This window comes from Solea solea, chromosome 4, assembly GCF_958295425.1.
Source record: "Solea solea chromosome 4, fSolSol10.1, whole genome shotgun sequence".
Taxonomy (NCBI): domain Eukaryota; kingdom Metazoa; phylum Chordata; class Actinopteri; order Pleuronectiformes; family Soleidae; genus Solea; species Solea solea.
The window spans coordinates 10,371,634-10,388,047 of record NC_081137.1 but is presented as its reverse complement, the minus strand read 5'-3'; the positions used below and the strand labels follow the sequence as shown (position 1 = coordinate 10,388,047).

General features: G+C 39.8%; 2 protein-coding genes across 2 annotated transcripts; both read left to right on the top strand.

Annotated features, from left to right (window-relative positions):
- gjb1a (gap junction protein beta 1a) lies at positions 1-4,732 on the top strand. Its single transcript, XM_058626517.1, has 2 exons — positions 1-107; positions 3,329-4,732. Exon 2 carries the CDS (start codon positions 3,343-3,345, stop codon positions 4,063-4,065), a length of 723 nt encoding a protein of 240 aa, XP_058482500.1. The 5' UTR covers positions 1-107; positions 3,329-3,342; the 3' UTR covers positions 4,066-4,732.
- A 4,019-nt stretch (positions 4,733-8,751) lies between these two features.
- Positions 8,752-13,160, top strand: gja2 (gap junction protein, alpha 2). Its single transcript, XM_058626458.1, has 2 exons — positions 8,752-9,028; positions 11,062-13,160. The coding sequence occupies exon 2, from the start codon at positions 11,113-11,115 to the stop codon at positions 12,181-12,183; it is 1,071 nt and encodes a 356-aa protein (XP_058482441.1). The 5' UTR covers positions 8,752-9,028; positions 11,062-11,112; the 3' UTR covers positions 12,184-13,160.
- Positions 13,161-16,414: the final 3,254 nt, after the last annotated feature.

Sequence of the window (16,414 nt, the reverse complement as noted above, 5' to 3'; positions counted from 1 at the left end):
TGCAAAGTCATGGTGTTCTGATACTCTTGTTCACAGACACGGATTGAAAAAAAAATCTGTTCATGTAAATGTTTCTGGATGTACTTGATTCCAAACTGCAGCTCACGGTAAGCAGATTTGATTCCTCATTGTTTATCATGTAGCTGAAGAGTGTTATACTGGGCTTATGGTTTATAGTTATGGCTTGACTTGACTTTGATCAGTTTGTAAAGTCCATTTAAGAAGAAGAAGAAGAAGAAGAAGAAGAAGAAGAAGAAGACATAGTTAAGTTCTTCCCGGTGTCTGAATGGTTCATAACTTAAAACATCCGTCCATTGTCGACTGCTTTATCCTCCACATATAGGACATGACATAGGGCGATAGGCGGGGTAAACCCTGGTCAGATTGCCAAAGTGAACAAATCATCTTCCTGTCAGTCACACAGTAATAGAGTCATTGTTACCTGAGGTGCATATTGGATGTTAACACCATGGCAACTGGTGAAATCATGTCACATGACACATGGTGCCAGACCTCGGTGTTTCACTCTTAAGTGGCTTGCCAACTTCAGAGAGGAGCAGAGAGGCTTCCTTCTTCTCTGGATTCACATCAATGCCAAATCAGCGGCTCAGCGTTGTCCTCTGCGTTGCCTCCTATGCCTCTTTCACCTCCTGCTGAGCCGGGTAACATCATCTCTGATATATCTACTATATTAAAAGACTAGAAATGAAAGCATGTGGACAACACATGACAAACAAATGTGAAACAGACAATGTAAATGTTTGATGCTCTATAATTTAAATCTATGTTAAATACTCATTTCTGAGCTGCAGAGAATAAATGCTCCCATTATAATATTAAATTGATTTTTTTCAGTCTGATCTTTGATCTAAGAGTCTCTGAAGACTATTTACTTGTTTGTTTTTATAAAATTTTCAATACAAATTCTTATGATCATATGATCAACACTTCACAATATCCAAATAAATGTTCATTTTTATTTAACAGAAGACAGAAAATCAGCAAATCTTTGCAATGAAGATGTTGGAATTAGAGGAAATCTGGGACTGAATAGTTCCACTTATACATATAGAGTATGATCGTATTAATAGATTTTAAGTTAAGTTAAGTTAAGTTAAGTTAAGTTTAAAGACATTTTTCTGGTATGATCTCTGAAAAAAAAACATATCTCAGTCAATCTAAAGACTAGTTTCTTGATTATCTGATTGTTTGTTTTCATAAAATGTTCAATATGAATTCTTTCATTACATATTTGTCTCATATTTAATCAACCTTTTTGTTTCAAAGAGGACAGACTGTCAAGTCCCTTTATTTCTCTCATCAGATTTGTTTTGCAATTTATCTGTTATAAACATGGTTTATAACCACAGATAAGAAACAAACTAAAATAACAACAAGGAATAAAAAAAAAATCAATAATAACAGTTTAAAACAATTAAAAACAAAGGTTTACAGGTTTAAAATATAAAGTAATTATAAATGTTTAGCAATATAAAGGTCAGATACAGAAATAAGAAAAAAAATTAACAAAAAAGACAATAATTTCAGTCTATAAAAATGTTTTTTTCAGAAGTGATTTAGAGCTGCAACTATCAATTAATCTGTTGATTATTTTCTAGATTAATCGATTAATCGTTTGGTCAATAAAATATCAGAAAACCTTAAAAAATGTCAAAACTGGAAATGATGATGTTCTCAAATGTCTTGTTTTGTCCACAAACCAAAATGATTCACTTTTAATGATTTCTTTGTTACCCAGAGCAAAGAAATTAAGACAATTCTAAAATTTAAGAAGCTTAAACAATCGGAAATCGTGTTTTAATCATGAAAAAAGCTTCAAACTGATTATTCGAATAGTTGACGATTAATTTAGTCATCGATTAATAATCGATGACTCGTATTGTGGCTCATAGCAGCTTGTGATCAAGCTTGTTATATTGATCAAGTGATCAATATAATCTTTAAATCAGTTCTAAAATGGGGCCACACGGTGGTGTAGTGGTTAGCACTCTCGCCTTGCAGCGAGAAGACCCGGGTTCGAGCCCCGGTTGGAACAAGGGCCTTTCTGCATGGAGTTTGCATGTTCTCCCCGTGTGTGCGTGGGTTCTCTCCGGGTACTCCGGCTTCCTCCCACAGTCCAAAAACATGCAATGTGGGGATAGGTAAATTGGACACTCCAAATTGACCATAGGAGTGAGTGTGAGAGTGAATGGTTGTTTGTCTCTATCTGTGTGTGGCCCTGCGATGGACTGGCGAACTGTCCAGGGTGTACCCCGCCTATCGCCCGATGTAGCTGAGATTGGCACAGCACCCCCCGCGACCCTCTGGTTGAGGATAAAGCGGTAGATGATGACTGACTGACTGACAGTTCTAAAATGATCAGGGAGCCAGGACTGGAGTGATGTGACAGTGTCTGTTCCAACCAGTAAGAGTATGAGAGGAACAACATTAGAACATTAAGTAAAAAGAGTAAAAAGAGAAAACTGCTCCAGTTTCCAGCTATCAAGACAGTAAGAGTATGAGAGGAACAACATTAGAACATTAAGTAAAAAGAGTAAAAAGAGAAAACTGCTCCAGTTTCCAGCTATCAAGACATAAAATACAAATTACACAGAAGCCACTGATCTAATACAGAGTAAATAAATATGGCAAGAATTAAACCTAAGTAAAAATGAAATAGATGGAACAATGTTGTTGTTGTTGTTTTTTACATGGCTTTGTTCTTCTTATTTTGGACCCGTTCACTTCCGTCCAGAGGGAAGAAGCTCAAAAACTCAGCATATCATCACAATGGTGAAGCTGAATAGATAAGAAATACAAAATGACTTCCATATCCAAATGTTTGGTCAATTCATTTGTCAATAATTGTCAGATTATTCAGGCTCTTATGTAATGGATTTAAAATGAAACCTTGCTTGTACTTGACCTATCTGAATCTGTTTACTGAGTATGTTTTATCATTTTTACTTTATAATTATTTACTTTGTACTTGATTGTATGTTTGTATTTATACTCCTGTTCAGTCCATGGCCTAGTGGAAAATAAACTTTACTTGTAACCATAGGTTAACATATATCAGTGTACTCAAAAATAGAAAATAGTGAGGAAGGTCATTCAGCTTAAAAAAATCTTTCTCAAATGATGCCTACAGAGAGAAGCCAAACATGTATTTATTCCTCTTTGTAAAGCACTTTGTATCTGTGAAACTATACTATAAACTCAAGTTTTCTTACTTTTAAGTAGGACAGTCTAGTAGTAGCAAAGTAGCACAATTTTTATTTACAAGTTTGATTTAATGCACATGTCTATGTGTGTTTTTCACCATCAGAACCGGAATCAAAGATGAACTGGGCGACGTTTTATGCCGTCATCAGTGGCGTGAACAAGCACTCCACGGGCATAGGCCGCATCTGGCTCTCTGTTCTCTTCATCTTTCGCATTCTGGTCCTGGTGGTGGCAGCAGAGAGTGTGTGGGGCGATGAGAAGTCCGGTTTCACCTGTAACACCCAGCAGCCAGGCTGCAACAGCGTCTGCTACGACCACTTCTTCCCCATCTCTCACATCCGCCTGTGGGCTCTGCAGCTCATCCTGGTGTCCACTCCCGCCCTGCTGGTGGCCATGCACGTGGCCCACCGCCGCCACGTCGACAAGAGGGTTTACAGACTGTCAGGGAGGACCAACCCGAAAGAGCTGGAGCAGATCAAGACCCAGAAGATGAAAATCACTGGCGCCCTATGGTGGACGTATGTCATCAGCCTGTTGTTCCGTGTTGTCTTTGAGGTCATCTTTATGTATGTGTTTTACATGATCTACCCTGGATACAAGATGATCCGTCTGGTCAAGTGTGACTCGTACCCGTGTCCGAACACAGTGGACTGCTTTGTGTCCAGGCCCACAGAGAAGACAGTCTTCACGGTGTTCATGCTGGCCGTGTCAGGCGTTTGTATTCTGCTCAACATTGCAGAGGTGGTCTTCCTGGTGGTGAAGGCCTGTAGTAAGCATTTGCACAGTGTTGGAGAATCAACTATGGGTGCCTGGATTCAACACAAACTCTGCTCATTCTAACAAAACACTGGGTTTATACTTGCATAAAGGAATATGACAGTGACATACTGTATAGATCCATGCACAACTTAAAGGGATAGTTCATGTTTTTTTAAAGTGTGGTTGTATGAGGTACTAACACAAGCTACCTTGCATTTGCCACATACCAGCTTGAGACATTCAGTACATTTTAATGCACAATTACATCGACCTACAACTGTAGCTGCTCCCATTATAGACACTAACAGGATGTGTCCACCTCCACTCTGCTAGGTGGTAGTCTGAGTCAACCCAGCTCTGCAGACACGATTGGTAAGGACCAACTTTCAGAACCTCCTAAAAATGGGAACCAATCACAAACCCCTGTCGCACTAGAAGCAGGCTTAACACAATGATGACAGAGAAGCTGCATCTAGCAGCTTTTGTATACATCCAACATGACGCCTCCCGAAGAGCAGCCGTCTTTCAATTCGGGCAAAAAGTCATTTGACAGCATTAATAGATAGCTATCGCTCTGCATACGTCATCCAGATCATGAAGCTGATTGGTTGTAGGTCTATCCAATTGTGTAAATATGCATTTTGATCTACATCCGTTGGTCACGCCTCTTGAAAGTGGGAGGTGACTACACCCTCATACTCAGTTAGTTGGTACCATGATGAGCACCATTCTAAGTCTTCCTACATACCATCCAATCAAGTATGTACTGGCCTGGATTTTACTATGTTTTCCTCACTGTTGTCTTCTGTGTACCGGCTTCTTCTGTTATTTCTGGATCAAAGCTCTGGGATGGAGACTGTGGAGCGTGTGCAGAGCGCCCTAAACCATTTTGCGTTGTTTAACTCCCAAACACATTATCTGGGTGTGTTAGTCTGACTTTTGGACTAAAATATTTACATGTATTTTAAAGTCGTAGTCGGACTAAAACATAGAATAGAATAGAAATACTTTATTCATCCCCAAGGAGAAATTGTTTCAACATAGCAGCAATACAAACAAATATTATAAGCATAAAATGTAATGTAAACATAAAATGTGCAACAGTGGGGAGAAAAACAGTGCAATAATAAAGGAATGGCATAAAGGAGTGCAATGGAAAGAAAATGTGCATTGTGCAAATGAGCAGTTGTTTTTTTTTTTTCTTGGCATGGCTGCCATTTGCAAAACATGGCTGCCAGTGGGATCATGAGGACTACAGCCACTTAACAGAAGGCTCATCTAATAATATCTACCTACTTAAGTCTACCATACCTTAAGAATACTTTCATAGCTCACTCCCAAAATTCATACAGAAAACATAATGTTTGGCTCACAGGGACACAAGGTGAGGTTGTGTCCCTGAGGTAGAACAAAGGATTTCAAACAACAAAAACACAAAATAACACGAGCAGTTAGCAGTGGATCAACAACACTAACATGTTGCCATGATCCGGGATTCCGGGATTTGGCAGCCATGTTTTCATGGAGTGCGAGCCTCCATCTCTCAAGCTAGTTCTCAGAGCAGGTGGCGTTCTTGACACAGTTGGTGATAACGATGTGCCAGTACCTCATACAACTACACTTCAAAAACTAAACTATACATTTAATCTCAATGAGCTGATCATTTCAATTACACAAACTCTAAGTGGGATATTCCAACATTATTACATGCAGTATCTATACATTTATTTGTGCCATGAACCAAACCACTGTAAACAGCTGCACTTACTGTATACAGCACGAGTAATATAACATCAATGAAGTAACCATTTTTAAAAACAGTATTCCAGCTGACCAAATCATAGGCTTGCATTGTCATAGGATTTTTTGATGTTTTCATCATAATTAAGATTTTTGGTCTTGAAATGAAAATATTAAATATAAATTGTTGTGCCAACTGAAAATAAAATGTACACCAATATTTCTGATATTTATAATATTCTGCTGCTTGAAATATGATCCCACATGTCATGCAACTGAATCTGAAGGACTAACTGGGAGGACGTGGGTTTTCCTCAGGTGTCACAAGAGAGATCTTGAACTAATAGGGCAAATGGTTTGTATTCTAGTTTTGATGATCACTCAAAGCTGCTTTACAGTACAGTTTTGCCATTCACCCATTCACAGTTCACACCCATATCTATGTGCAGTGCATTTCCTCTCACTCATCTCTCATACCCACACGCTGCCGTCAGGAGCAACATGGGGTAACATGGGGTAAAGTGTCTTGCCCAAGGACACATCGGCAGACTAGCGTAACCAAAGGAATGGAAGTTGGAAGTTGGACTAAAGCTGTTAAATGAAAACCTGGGTCAGAACATTTTTTCTGGAGTTCATGTCAACAAGTTGGTTTGTGTTGACACATGATGAACTGTTCACAACAGCACGAGACTGTGTCTAAAATCCAGAAATGAAGAATACAGGGCGCTGGCAGGAGAAGTAACAGAAAAGTCTGGAGTGACTTTTGCAGACATTAGCGTTCTCATATAAAGCTACTCCAGAAGGTCCAGACCTCAGTTTGGAAAGTGCTGTCTCTTTCAGCACCCACAATATTATGACAATAACCTTTTTTTTCTCTCCCTAGTTTGTCTTGCAGGTATCCCTGATTCCAGAGCTTCAACATCCAAATTTCACACCAACAATTGATTAATCTTATTATTGCTGTTACTATTATTATTATTATTATATTACTCTTACTATAAACGTTAGTATTATTCTTGTCCATCCTTCATCTACAGCTTGTCCTTTTCTGAGGGTCACATGACGCACAAAGGTAAAAGAGAGGGAGCAAAATACAAATGAGGGGCTAAGGTCTTGACCTTACTAAGTGGCTTGAGATAATGTTTGTTATACAAATACATACTAATAAAATTGAAAGTGAAATTGAAAGCAGCTTGAAGTATTTCCTAACTAATAAAGTATTTCCTAACACCATAAAGCACGGGACAAGATTTAAATCTATAGGAACAAATTGAGTTGCATCATCAGTGTCACTTTGTGATTCCACTCAGCTGTCAGCAGTGTGACTGTGGGGAAAAACAACAACAAAAATGAACGACTCTTGTTCCCACATTTAGTGTCACCTTCACCATCTTTAGTCAGGAGCTGCTCTGTGCCATGTTGCCACCTGTGAGGAAACATCGCAGGCTGATTATGTTCGGCTTCTCAAGGCCAAAGAGCATAGTTTTGGTGTTATCAATAGCCGGGACATTTTGGGGTCAGTGTGTGGGTGACAATGGTTGACCCAGGGGACAGCTGGACCTCCCATGACTGAGCAACATGGCACTTCTCTTTTTTAAGAAAGTGTCAACACACACGCACACACACGCACACACGCGCACACTTCATCTACATAGAGCAGAGGAATGAGAGGAATGGAATGTACAGTATATAATATAAATATAACAAACACAAAACCCTCCAAACTTGTGAATGTAACCAATGTTCACCTTTATTGTGGAGTGTTTTTACCAGTTAATTATCATCTTGTTTTGTCGTCTATATAATAAATCTCAAGGAGCCCATAAGGAGGTCCAGTTTGGTGAGAATTACCTCAATCATTTTATGTATAATACAAAATATTATCAAACAAAGAACCATTTAAATGGAAACATCTTCTACATTTAAAGCTGTACCATATAACTTACAATAAAATCAGTTATTATACTAATTGTATCAGTAAGTGTGTCTGTATGAGTTAGTTTTATTAATGCTACTATCACACCTGACAACCTAGAGGGAGTGCAGAGCAGGTCTAATGAGTCGTGGGTGCTTCTTTGTGTTTTCAGTCAAACTCCAACCTGTTTGTTTGCAGTCATCTCACTTTACTGGCACAGTGTTGCTGATGCCTCTGTCTGATTTGACATAAAACAAATCACTTCCTGTGTGCAGTATGGGAATATCACACGGTGACACTGAGAAACACACAGAGAGTCGTGTGCAGCTGATTGATGTAAGCAGCATAAAGTAAACTCATTTGACAATCAATGAATGTAACGAGACACACATAGGAATATTATTAATTATTATTATAATATAAAAAAATACTACTATAAAACAGGAAAAAGGAAGAATAACATTCATTTATTTTATCATGTGAAGCACTTTGTGCGATCATTTATATTTGTATGAAAAGGGCTATACAGTAAATATTGTCTGGTTGATTGATTGAATGATCACTTTCAGATTGTCAATTTAAAACGTCCGTTTTACTTTATTGCTGCCAGAATACTGTCTAAGTATTCTGTATGTATTATGATTGTGTAATGCAATACGCTATTTTAAAGCTAATGAAATGTTAATGGTATTACGCTTTTCTGGGTGAAATGTGAATCAGTTAAGATTAAGAAATGACATAGCTGTAGTGGTGTTATGTTTCAGTACATTACAGTGGAGTTTAACAAAACAATGTTTAAGTCAGATTGGATTATTTAACAGCAGTCTGCACTGGAGCAATGACATGTTCCACTGAATCGCACACATTTTAAATAGAATGAAATGTATGTCTTTGTCATATCATCATGAATAACCCGTGTCACTCATTCCAGAGCAGTTACCCTGAAGACTGCAGCAGCGGCTCCACAGTGAGTGACGCTGTCAAGGGTCAGATCACCAATGCAGGAGACAACAAAGCCCCTCCCTTAAGCATGAATTATATTTAGCACACACTGACATGTAAGACTAACCTGCACCTCACTGGGCTCCTCAGCTGCCACTCAGTTGAACAGAGACACCTCTTAAGTGAAGGGCTCTTTGACTTTTCCACAGGCAGCCAGTGTTTTCCGTCTGTGCGGGCAGGGATTCAGTTTGTTGAACAGCGAGCATTGATCAGGTCACAGTGGGAGGGCAGCAGAGTTTTCAGAGCTAACTATCACAAAGAAGTGTTTTTTTTGTTTTTCGTAGCACAGCATTTTCCTCAGGGCTGGAGGAAAACATGGCCTCTCTGTGAACTGAAGTCACTCAGTGACTCTGGATCTGCACTGCTGTAGGAGATGAACATTAGCGGGTACGTCTCTCTCTCACTCTCTCTGTCTCTCATTGAAATAACAAGGATAATCACTCAGAAACATAGTGGCTGAGGCTGCTTTGTCTCAGAACCCACTTAATATTAATGAATCATCTAAATACTTTCATGAATGAAATCCTGTCTGAACACTGTTTTTTTTTTCCCTGGCTGACAATATCATTTTTTTCAAACAGGTGCTCAGACTGACACTCTTTCTAAATGTAAACACATTTCTAAGACAAAGTCTATTTTAAAGTGAACTTTTTTTCTTCGTCATATCAAATTTAAACTAGAAACCCAAACCTGGAGTTGGGGTTCACTATTGGGTTCTATGTCACAAGATCTATGGCGAGGCGCAGCGTCTGCCAGTCTGCTGCAGGGCTTTCCTTCACACACAGTCAGCTGTGTCCTGCTCCGTTTCATCAGCACACACACAGCATTTATGAATACAAATAGTGAACTCATGATCAATCAATGTTGCTATTGATACATCTCTGCTGGAGGTCTTCTGCAGAACAGTGACCTCTGCTTGTAGAGTGTCTGGAACACTGCGCCACCAGCAAAATTGAATACACTACTTATAAGTATACGCATAAAATGAGTATATTGTGTCTATTGTCAGTTTAAAGATGAATCAGACAATTTATGAACACACTTCTCAAATTTTACACCATGGTTCACACATTTGAGTGTGACTCAGCTATTCTGTATTCATAAAATACTTCAGGTTTATTTGAAACTTGCTCCAATGTGTCTTCAAATCTCTTTAATGCTTGTTTTATATCAGAGGATTTTAAAGGAAAATATATCCAATTATACTGATGAAAACACTTCCTGTCACAAATTCTTGTTTCCTGTCACAAAACAGTTTTCTGTTCACATGTGATAGAGGGCCCCACTTGAATTTGTTGGGCCCCCAGATAATTGTCTGTTCTATAAATGATTTGCAATGCACCTTTTATTCACAGATTACACAATTAAAGTTAATAATGTATAAGGGGAACTACAGCCATGCTAGCTAGCTAATAGTCAAGCAAAACAGAGCTAAAATGAGAGTTTTCATTCAGCTGAATGATACTACTGCTCTGTATTTGCTTATTGTGTAAAAACGTGTTTTATTCATTTAAAATGTGATATGTGTCACAGTATACTCACAGGTGGTTTGCCCTGAAGTGACTTAAAAATGAAATACAGGTATGTGGTTAGTTTGAGGACACACTGTACCAAATCTTTTCTACATCCCATAAAAAAGCAAGGGCTAGCTCAGGGTTTTTGTGGTTGTATGAGTTACTAACAATTAGCCATTAGCTCATTAACATTAGCTCTGAATGTGCTGTGCGTGTGTGTGTGTGTGTAAACTACGGTGGCCTTCCCATATCAGAAAGGATGTAAACACTCTTTCACTCTCCACTCTCCTACTCTTTCTGTCATTTTCTTTTCCTTCTTTGATGGTTCAAGCCGTAGGTTTATGGTGGCGGAGTCGTTCTTCATTTACATAGAAAGCTTCTGCTTCAAAAGTCAAAACCCATGTCTGTTTAAGCTGCTGTAAGAACATGGGCGTACTAAATGGCAGCCCTTGCTCAAAGTACATACTTTAAAGGGGACATATTATGCAAAATCAACTTTTTAACCATTTTATTACTTATATTTGGGACTCTGGAGGCCCTACCAGTCGCCAAAGTGTGTAAAAAAAATACTCAGTCCTTTTTTCGTGGTCCCCTTAGCGTAATTATAGGCGATAAAACATGCAATGTTGAATTCCCTGCGCTTATGACGGCAGCATGCACTGACATGTTCATTAGGACACCAGGGAACTATTTTAACTTGGGAAATAGGGTATAATATGTCTCCTTTAAAAAGATTGTATAAGTGATTATGCTCTATACTTTAATTTCTTCTTAAAAGTTCCAAATTAGAACTTTAGGTGAGATTGAGCCATGTCTTAATATGGTTGAATCGATGTGTCAGTACTTCATACAACCCCACTTCAAAACAACCTGAACTACGTCTCATAGTTTTTCTAATTTTTTCAGGCTTTCCTCCTGGATTTCTAAATAGAGCTGAGTTGACATCTGTGAGCCACTATGGCGGACTGGAACTTGTTGGGGAAGCTGCTGGAGAGCGCACAGACACACTCCACAGTTGTGGGCAAGGTTTGGCTCACAGTGCTGTTCATCTTCCGCATCCTGGTTCTGGGAGCTGCCGCTGAAAAAGTGTGGGGCGACGAAGTGTCGGGCTTCACCTGTGATACCAAGCAACCTGGTTGTCAGAATGTCTGCTACGACAAGACCTTCCCTATTTCTCACATCCGCTTCTGGGTGATGCAAATCATCTTTGTCTCCACGCCAACTCTCATTTATCTGGGCCACATCCTCCATCTGGTTCGCATGGAGGAAAAGGAGAACCAGAAAGAGAAAGAGGCTGCACTCTTGAGTGAAAAGCAACAGCAGTTACTTCCCAGCAAAACCAAGAAGGCTCCAATAAAAGACAACCAAGGCCATGTGCGCTTACAAGGCGCACTGCTGCGAACCTATGTGTTCAACATTATCTTCAAGACCCTGTTTGAAGTGGCCTTCATTGTAGCTCAGTACTTCCTGTATGGCTTTGAGCTTAAGCCCATGTACACCTGCGACCGCTGGCCGTGCCCTAACATGGTGAACTGCTACATCTCCCGACCCACTGAGAAGACAGTCTTCATCCTCTTCATGCTGGCAGTGGCCTGCATCTCACTGCTGCTGAACCTGGTGGAAATGTACCATCTGGGTTTCACAAAGTGTCACCAGGGGCTCCGCTACAGACGCACACAGGCTGCAAAGCAAGCCGCCAGGAACCTCGCCGAGGCAACGATGCCGTTTGTGCCGAGCTACGAATACTTTACCAGTCATCCTGCCGTGACCGAGCCTTTCCCTGCAGACTCAAAGTATGGCATCACAGAGCCGAACTCTGCTTACACCCCTTACAACAGCAAAGTGGTTTACAAGCAGAACAGAGACAATATGGCTGTGGAGAGGAAAGGTAAATCAGAGGGAGAGGATTTGACAGAGAGGAGAACCCCCAGTCCTACCCTGGAGATGCTTGTTGAAAATCAGCGCAGAAACAGTCAATCCAGCAAACACAGCAGCAACAAGAGCAGGCTGAACGACCTGAAGATCTAGACCAGCAACTGTGTTTCCACCCAAGACTCAGGAACAACGTGCATTTGTCTGCAAAATCTGCGTGAGTGTTAGAAAGTGAGCATAAAACAGATTATAGCTGTGATCAATTTGCAGGTCAAGATTTGAGAGCACACAGCGACAGCTTTGTAAGCAGGGAACAAGTGTTGAGTGAGTTTTTGAAAACTCCTCAGCTCACGGGACTCTTTATGTGAATGGTTGTCCACCCACAGGCATCAAAAGGAAAACTCCGTCAATGGCACTTATAATCAAATACATTTTGTTTGTTTGTTTGTAAACTGGCTTATTGTGACTCGGAAGTCAGGATTTAATGAAGTTGCTCGAGTGAATTTTTTCTCTGCTCTGAGTGTGAGTTTAAAGACGGCCTAATCACTCAAATCACAAGTCTTAAAGACATGTTGTTACGCTGTTTATGTATGCAAACAGAATGTAGAGGGTTGTTATTGACTGATATTGCTAAAGTGGCTAGCCCCGGGATCATTTTACGTCCATGGTTTTTTTTCAACTTCCCTCTGCTACATGGTCCCATTTCCAACTTCCGACTTCCGATGTAAATGGAACACAGCATGCCCAGAGTACACCACAGCTGCCAGGAGAGGGAACAACCTGAGAAACACCAGTGAGGAAACAAGAGAACACTTTTATTTGAGCCACTTAATACAGTTCACCTACTAAATTCTATGTTAGCTTAAGTCTATATGATATCTTAAAAATGTGTTTATCTCACTGAGTGGAAACTGAAGTTTGTGTTGATTTGTACAACATTCACTCTCTACCCCAAAATTCGTAGAGAAAATCTGTGACTTATATTATAACACATGCTGTTGGAGTTGATGGTCCACTGCTGCCTTCATTAGGGGATTCAAATGTGTTATTTTCTTACTTAATTGTTTGAATTCCTTAAGTTTCCACTCAGAAAAGACAGGCAAAATTACGTATATACATATATATACCTCATTGCCCAGAGTACATGTACAGTATATATATGTATATATATATATATATATATACATATATATATATGTATATAGCATAACATATATTAAAGGTATGATTGGCTTTATGACTAAAATCTGTGTTCCCTCGTGTCCCTGCTGTTCAGTGGGAGAAAGCACTGACTATTAATCAGTACCCAACTCTCCCTCCTCTTCTCCTTCACTCACTTCACAAGTAAATTATTCTTTAAAGCTCAAAACAGTGTATTCACAAATTTACCTTTGTTGCCTTTGCATTTTCTTAGCCGATGACTGACGGAACACTTCATTTTCATTTTGTTACAGATGAACTTTGAATTTTTGTTTATTTTACTTTTATGTCATAAAAGACCATATTGTGGGTGGCGGTGAAGATGCAAATTACTTGAGAATGTTTTTGTTTACAAGCGATTAACTTGAACTAAAAATGTGTGTTGCATGCAAGACTTTAGCAATAACTGTCCATGTGTTCATTTGGATTCTCCATACACAGACATGATCGATAATGCTCGTCTGTGACTGTAACTTGATTAAACTGATGTGCAGCAAAGGTGTGTTTGTGCTGATTGAAACACGGCGAATGAATTGTCACGCGTCTACAATTCACGTTCACAAAATGTTGTGAAACAGCTGATCAACGTTCTGAATATTTAGATTGGCCAACATTTCACCTTAAAATCAGTTACTAAATGATAATCAATAAAACATCCTTGAGTGAATGTGCTCAGTCATTCATTGATGTAACTGGAGGTAATTCAAAGGTTTATTAAAGAATGTTTCACTTCTCATCTAAAAAGGCTTCTTCAGTTCCTCAGGACGAGCCTCCTGAAGTCCTTGTTTGAGGTTAATATGTGTTAATGTTAATTATCACATACTCCGGAAACGTATAGTTATAGCGTGAGTTAAGAACAATGGTCTTAATAATATTCACACATGCTAAACTGTCAGTAGTGATGGGGTGGAGTGGCTCAGTGGTTAAGACCGGTACCGTGTGTGCAAAAGACTTCGTGGTCGCAAGATCAACTCCACCCCTGGCAGGTTGTACTCAATTCCCTTGTAAGTGGCTTTGGATAAAAGCGTCTGCTAAATGACATGTAAATCAATCAATGTAATGATGAGCCAATTATATATTCAGTATCATATGATACAATACATTACACTTACATAATACAGTACACAAAAACCCTAAAGGCATCGGCCATCTGACTGTGTTAAGAATACTCCCGTTCTGAGAACCGTCGTGAGGCACAAATGGTCGTTCTTAGTAAAAACATGGCTGCCAGCAGGGACACAACTTTAACTAACCTTATAAAATCCACATAAGTTGAAGTCTACAATATCTTACAATTATGTTAACAAATATACGGACAGTTTAGTTTGTAAACCACTAGGGGTGGAAATCACAGGGTACTTCACGATATCCACGATACCAATTATATCACGAAACAACGATTCTGTGGTAATCAATATATTGCAAGACAATCATATCGTGATACATCACGATATCTGTCAAAGTGAAGAAAACAAAACATCCGTGAAAGGTTAGCAGCACGAGCATTAGTGCCAAGTTCATTGTGTAGAATGTTCTCTGATGAACAGGATGTCGGGACCTTGGGTGATCTTCAAGGCTCACTTCAAGGCTCTCTTCAAGGTTCTCCCTGTCCTTCTTGAAACCACCTGCCCACCATTGCACAGTTGATTAAGCTGGAGCATCATCCACTAACATAGCAACCATGTCAACATGAATGTCCTTGTGGGTTTTCTGCAGATGTTTGGTGACACCATGGTGGCAAATTTTGTTCACTGTGTTGTTCACAAAACGTCTCTAACACTAATTTCCTCACCTAGCTATCAAATGTGGAGTTATCTGGGGGCAGCAGCCTGAGGCCTCTCCCCCACCCACTACATCTATGGTGTTCCCAGGCCAGCTGAGAGATATAGTCCCTCCAGTGTGTCCTGGGTCTCCACCCAGAAGACCTTGAGGTGCCCAAAACACCTCCCCAGGGAGGTTTCTTGTCCTTTGATCTTGTCCTTTAGGTCATTACCCAAAGCTCATGACCATAGATGAAGGTTGGAACTAGATCAACCAGTAAATTGAGAGCTTCACCTTCCAGCTTTTCGTCCTTCCTCACCACAACAGACCAGTTGAGCGTCCACATCACTGCAGACACTGCCCCGATCTACCTATCGAACTCCCACCCTATCACCCCCGGCCCGGAGTAGGCAATCCAAAAATCAATGGTATTATTCGTCAACTATTGAAATATTCTAAACTCCAGCGCGTGAGAGCTATAATGAAAGTCATGTAATCAAAGACCCTGGTTAATTCTGCTGGATCTACACCTTGTTATTAGGGTTGCAACACAAATTAGGTCATCATTGGAGTATAATGACTTGTTTTTATTAATGGAATCATTGATAAAACATTTGTTTTGTTTCTTTTTAATAGATAACAAATATTAACGGTAACTGATGAACATTTTATAATAAAGCAAACTATGAAAAACGTATTATTGGACATGAGAAAGAGATTCTGAACCATACTTCACCTTGAAGCTGCCATGTTACCAGCATGGCTACCACCAGCTGCACAGCTTGTGCATGTATGTAGACACTTTTCTAAAACACATACCACCATACACTGGTGAGAGCTGAGCTTCAAACGCTTCCTCGCTGCTATTAATAACTCCATGCACACTTTGGAGGAGCATGGTGGTGAAATGGGGGGTAGGAGGCCAAAACTTTCTGCCCCTGCAGCCAAAAACAATAACATGCTGTTGCGTGTTGAAAAAGGTTATTTAACCCTAATACAGGAAGAGAGGCTTGTTGTTCTTCACACAATGAAGCAGCGCTACAAAGGATGGTGTCTTTAAATATCCAGACACATGGCTGAAGGCTTCAGACAACGCGTAATGAGCACGACAACTTTTCTGTGATTGTACTGTGTGTCATCTGTTCTCTGCCCCGCAGCAGGAAGAACGTCTGAAACGGTTTCTTTCACTCACTAAAACTGTGATGTGTTGTTCATTGAGCAGGACGGGACTCTGATTTATTTTCCATTAATTTATGTGAAATTTGAAGTCATCACAGATAAAACACCCGCATCATTTTTGAAGTTACAACGGTTTAGTTCTGCTACACTTGCTTAACCAAGACCTGTGGTGTGTACAGTGTAATGATGGACAAGACAAGGGGAATGTTTCAGATATCTCACCATCATCATCATCACCATCATCATC